Source organism: Pollicipes pollicipes, unplaced genomic scaffold (assembly GCF_011947565.3).
Source record: "Pollicipes pollicipes isolate AB1234 unplaced genomic scaffold, Ppol_2.1 Scaffold_6686;HRSCAF=7923_pilon_pilon_pilon, whole genome shotgun sequence".
NCBI lineage: Eukaryota > Metazoa > Arthropoda > Thecostraca > Pollicipedomorpha > Pollicipedidae > Pollicipes > Pollicipes pollicipes.
The window spans coordinates 20,023,562-20,029,363 of record NW_023596921.1 but is presented as its reverse complement, the minus strand read 5'-3'; the positions used below and the strand labels follow the sequence as shown (position 1 = coordinate 20,029,363).

At 59.4% G+C, this 5,802-nt stretch overlaps 1 protein-coding gene across 7 annotated transcripts in view; it reads right to left on the bottom strand.

Moving 5' to 3' along the window:
- Positions 1-184: 184 nt before the first annotated feature.
- LOC119107216 (calcium uptake protein 3, mitochondrial) overlaps positions 185-5,802 on the bottom strand; it is a 32,852-nt gene continuing 27,234 nt past the window's right edge. For all 7 annotated transcript variants that reach the window (XM_037230619.1, XM_037230613.1, XM_037230614.1 and 4 more), the window contains 5 exons: positions 3,569-3,689; positions 3,070-3,198; positions 2,037-2,200; positions 1,321-1,478; positions 185-1,023 (listed from right to left, as the gene is read on the bottom strand). In XM_037230619.1, the coding sequence (XP_037086514.1) occupies positions 952-1,023; positions 1,321-1,478; positions 2,037-2,200; positions 3,070-3,198; positions 3,569-3,689 (644 nt within the window). In that variant the 3' untranslated portion in view covers positions 185-951. The remainder of the gene's footprint in view (positions 1,024-1,320; positions 1,479-2,036; positions 2,201-3,069; positions 3,199-3,568; positions 3,690-5,802) is intronic.

Here is a 5,802-nt window from a genome sequence, read left to right as displayed (position 1 = left end):
CCGAAGCCTTGTTCCTGCGCTTAAGTGGCTGATTGTTCAGATAGCAGTGTTGGCGTTCTAAGTCAGTGTCCTATGAACTATGTGCGTTATGACGCAGTGCGGTTGGTAATCAAACTGGAATGGAACATCGAACCCACGCGCGCTGCGTGCCATTCAGACGTGTCAGTGATGAGTACAAAACGCCGATGTGAGGAAGTTTCTTGCAATTATGCATTATTTGCGCTAACAGAACGGGTATTGCTGAAACGGACGCAGCAGCCATTTCATTTCCAGCAAGCAAAGTCAGCGTCAAACCCCGCCCACCAATGTTTACATTTGTCAGCGGATTCAACCATTGCGAGCTTTCCACACACGCCAGGACAAAAACGGGGACACGCTAGAGACAGCATCAATGTCTCTCCGAACAAGGATATATCACGCACATGCGCATGGGAAGATCACGTTATGCGGTGGCTATCATATGTAATGCAAACACCCAGATCGAACCAAAAAAGAATTCAAAAACACCATGCACAAACGGACATTACCACAGGGACACAACTTAACCATCCCGACAAGCATGGCGAAAACAGTAACAACTAACGGAGCTGGCAATGACTGTCGGTGACACTGACACGCAAATACCACCTGCCGGGACAGTGGGATGGTCTCACGAACACGCACATCCACGTAAGGTACCGAGGCAGATGTTACAGGCTTCGCGCTTGTTCATAGCGTCTTCTTCACCACTCGTCAACACCGCACATCATCCGTGTGTTCAGTTGTATGGACCAGTACTCGACATTGTCCCATCAAATGACTAAAACCACTGGCCAGCGAGGCCTGGCCGCCGGGCGCCGATCGCCGGCCATTGCACAGAGTGGCTCGCCGAGCCGCCGGCCCAGCTCGGTCGGCGCCCGGCCACGGTCACGGCTCCGGTCGCACTGGGGCGCGCCGCCGCGCTCGACACGCTCACGAGGAGGTGCGCATCTCCTGCTTGACGCAGTACTTGAACGCCTGCCAGCCGAAGGTCCGCGGAGTGGTCTGAAAGGCAGGCGGGCCGGGTTAGTGCTGGGATCGGGCGGACCGAGAGCGTAAGGCACCGCACCCCATACATCTGTATCCCCTTCCGCGACCTTTCTGAATCACAAACGACAGCAAGCACGAATGTATGAAAGGTCAAGAGTGTGGGCCACGTGAGCGTGTGCCGACTGCCCGAACCAAGCCGGTATAATCGCTGGGAGCCCCGACTGAACGTGCCAACATGAGCGGCGCCCGGACCGGCCGTAATGCTGGCCGCCACCCTCAGCTGGCGGCCCGCGCCGGCGGCACCGCAGCTACCTTGAAGCCGCGCTGCCGACGCTCCTTCATGAAGCCGATGAACTCCTTGTAGCTGAGCTGGCCGTCGCCGTCCTCGTCGAAGATGCAGAACACGGTGTCGACCACGTGGTCCGAGAGCGACTTGCCAGTACAGATCTTGACGGCCCGAAGGAACTCGTCTGCCGACGGGCCGGCCGACCGAGGGTCACTCAGGTCAGGACCGACTCCGAGCGCCCCCCCCCCCCCCCCCCCCCCCCCCCCCCTGGAGCGGCCGCCAGCACCGCGGCCGCGGAGGTAGCCAACAACACGGCATCGCCGCAGCGGCACGACCGGACAGCCGGGCGGGCAGACACGGCACACATGGCTGCCGGCCGCGCCAGTCTGGCACCGCTAGCTTACCAGACGGCAATGCTTTGGCCTATGGTAATGTACTGTACGTCGTTCGTGCTGACAACGGTAATCACGCTACACATATATGCAGTTGACCAAGTTCTCAAACAAGCCATGAAGTAACTGCACGCACAATCAATCAGCTTGTCAAATTTAGGTGTCTCGTACCAGGTCTAGAACTATGTATTTGCGAGGCAGGTTCTGAAAAAACACCCATTTCTAGGTCAAGTGTGTCTATCAAGACAACAAACACGATAACATCCACAACGCATGCTTGGGCACGTCTTCTACACTGATACATGGGAAAACCGCCCTCGACAAACCCGGGGCGGCACACAGTGTCCCACCTTGAGATATGGGTTGGTCGGCCATGGTGTACATGCGCATGGCAATGGCGAAGTCCTCCAGCTGGTTGAGGAAGTTGCAGAAGTCCCTGAACTCCCCGAACGTGATGCCTCGCAACGACGTCTCCTCCATGCGTTCCACCAGCCGGTCGATGTAGAGGTCGTACCTGAAGACGGGCTGGTCTCAGGCGAAGCGCCGACCCTCACTTCACGGCCGACGGCGAGCCACGCACCGTAACACCGTGCCACACAAAACCAGAAGCTCCCCTCAGCAAACAGTGAACCTCGACTCCATGAAAGTTTGAGGAATCCATATCGGGGGATTGCGCTCGCAGCGGCGCACGGGTCAGAAGTCACGCTGAATACGAGCACCCCAAGCGAGCTCGGTCATCAGGTCACAACAGGTCACCCTTGAACCGACGCCCCGAAATATTCCATTTTTATTTTGTTGCAACACAGAGGATAGCTGCACAGCCGGCACAGAGGAGTCGGCGGCCCGGTCTACACATAGGTCAGCGCCATTCGACACAAGGATAGCTGCACAGCCGGCACAGAGCAGCCGGCGGCAGTCTACGCAGAGATCAGTGGCAGTCGACACAAGGACAGCTGCACAGCCGGCACAGAGGAGTCGGCGGCAGTCGACACAGAGGATAGCCGCCCAGCCGGCACAGAGGAGGGCCGTCGCCTCATCGGCCGGCCACAGAGCCGGCCCACGGAACCCAGCGGCCGGGCATACTGATGGCCGGCAGCCGGCGCGCACATGGCTTCCTGGGGCCGGAACCGGGCCGATATTGAGAGCGCACCGCCCAATACCTGCCGGCCCATACAGGCGCCCGTCCTATTATCGGCAGAGCACGCGACCAGCCCAACGGCTTAATGAGTGTCCGGGCGGATCGCCGGCCGTCAGCCGGTCGAACGGGAGCGGTGGCGGCACGACCTGCGTCACACGCCGCGCGCAGGGGCACGCCCGGCGCCGGGGCGTTATCCCCGCCCCCCCCCCCCCCCCGCTGCCAAACGGCCGGAGGTCAACACCCACTGGTCTGGCCGCAGATAGGTGTATCGCAGCAGGATCTTGCCAAACTCGACCTCGCTGATCTTGTGGTAGCCTCTGGCGAACTCCTGGAACTCGATTTCCAGCACTTCCTCCTGCAGGTTCTCCATGAACCTGACGAAGCGCTGTCGTCAGGTTCTGATCCCCACTATCACCTTGTGATGTATATATATGCATACATATATATATATATATATATATATATATATATATATATATATATATATGTATGTATGTAGATCATCCACATAACAGGTATACATGAAGGCTGGACACACCGGTGTCCGCAACTGAAGGCCGCATGCAGTCCAACGGATATAGAAGAGCCCACACCTGCTGCAGCTAATGTAGTAGGCCCTACACCTCCAGCCACGGCAACTTTGACAGCAGAGGAGATCTGTGTGGGCAACCGTTGCACCCTGGAGTTTCAGAGACCTCTAATTCGTCACATATTGCAGGGCCGTTCGCAGCCATGCCAACTCACTGTTTGAACTCGTCGTACGACAGCTCATGGTCGCCCTTGGGGCCGAAGAAGTGCACCAGTAAGGTGGTGTTGATCTTCTTCTTCTGCTGCAGGATGTCATCCTCCACGTCGTCGTCCGAGCCTACGACAGGCACGCGCCCAGCGTTACGAAAGCACGTTTGCCAGCGACACCACTTCTGGTGCGCCAACACGTGGAGCGGGTGGTCTGTGTTCGTCTGTCGTGCTACTAGCGCCGACCCAGCGGGTGGTGACGACTCTGCCGCGCCCCCGTCACCACCCCACATCTAATCCAGCAGGTTCCGAAAACCGCCCGTCCCAATGAGTCAGGTCCGCGGCACGATAGAGTCAAGTCCGCGGCACGACAGAGTCAGGCCAGCGGCACGTCAGTCAGGTCCGCGGCACGATAGTCAGGTCCGCGGCACGATAGAGTCAGGTCCGCGGCACGATAGAGTCAGGTCCGCGGCACGATAGAGTCAAGTCCGCGGCACGACAGAGTCAGTCAAGCGGCACGCCAGTCAGGTCCGCGGCAGATGGATTACGCCCGTAGCAGGTTAGTCCGGTCCGCAGCAGGTCAGTCAAGCCCGTGGCAGGTCATTCAGGTCCGCGGCAGGTTAGTCAGGTCCGCGGCAGGGCAGGCTGGGCTGCGGTGCGTTAGCTTGGTCTGCGGCAGGTCAGGTTGGTCCACGGCAAGTCAGTTAGGTCTGCGGCAGGTTAGTCAGGTCCGCAGCAGGTCAGTCAAGCCCGTGGCAGGTCATTCAGGTCCGCGGCCGTCCGCGCGCCGCGCCTCTGTACGACCCCTACGCCCCTTATCTCTTACGCCACGACTCCCGACCCCTTATCCCTCACGCAGGTGCGTCCGATCGACGATCGCCGTCAGAGGACTCTCGCGGCCCCGCGCCGTGTCGGACCGGATGGAAGGGAGGGGGGTGTCGACAGCGTCACACCGTCACAATCGTTTCGCATCATATCACTTGAGTCTGACATGGGAAAACCTCGAGGAAGTCATGCATTAATGATGACACCGAACACCCACCCAGCGACGCAATATCTATCAGTATGTTCGCTGGGGAAAAACCCGCAGCTACAGTCAGACATACTGTGTCTGAGAGAAACTGTGAAGAAGCCACCAATACAACAGGGCAGTGAAAATGACAGGGCAGAAGAGACCAACACGAAATGACAGCCGGCCACATGCAGCAAACGTTATTATTCAGACATCTACTCGCAACAGACGTTATCACGACCGTAGCACACGACGAATGCTCATGGAGCAGAGCGTCTGGCATGCCCCTCCTCTCCTCTTGGTGTGAGAACGGACGCCTGAGCCTTTGAAGTCCCTGTTCGGATGTTTTCGCCGACTTGCAGTCAAAGGTTTTCGGTACATTGGGAGCAGCCCGCGCCGGAGGGGAAAAGTCGCTCCGATCGGCGCCCACCATCGATCAGACAGCAGCTCTCCGCAATTGCTGGATTCTCCGGACAGCCGGGCACGAGCGGAGGTCCAATTTCACTGAATCCTGACCGAATGAGTCCGGCACAACACTGCCAGCCGTCGAGCTCCGCCGGCCACTAACCACAGTCGCGGGAGTGGAGGGCCGGCCACACAGACACATGTAGAGCGCGAGCGAGCGCGCCACAGCCAGAGACACGCCAGTCGTGCAACACTGCGAGCCAGGCGCGGCGGGCACGTGCGGACGTCAGGGCACACGGTCGGGCTGGGCAGTCCAGGGCCGGCCGGCCGGCCAGACCCCGCGGTCGGCCGGCGCAGCGCACGGCGGGGGACCGGCAGGTACGGGGCGGCACTACCGCTGGAGACGGCGACGGCCCGGCAGACCGCAGACCACCGGCAGGCACAGGGGCACGGCACGACACGACGCGCCGCGTGAGTGAAAATGTGCGAAACGTGGTCGCTAATTCCGACTATCACGGCGCCCGGGCCTCACGCATAAGTCCGATGCGTTATGGTGGTGCGCCCTGTGTTGTGACGAGACCGCTGCGGTTTGTGTTCTACGCGGCCGCAAACCATCCTGGACATCCTGAGTCGGCCATGCTGCCGTTAAAAGAGCACGCAAACGTTGTCACACGTTGTTAGGTCCACCTTGCAGTGGATCTGTTCCGTGGTTGGCCCGCAAATGTTGCCGGTTAGTAACATCATGCCACCGCGGTATCAACCCTCCTCCGAACCGAGTCGCTGATTGCCGCGCTCGAGCTCGTCCGAGGTGCGAAGTGTTATCACC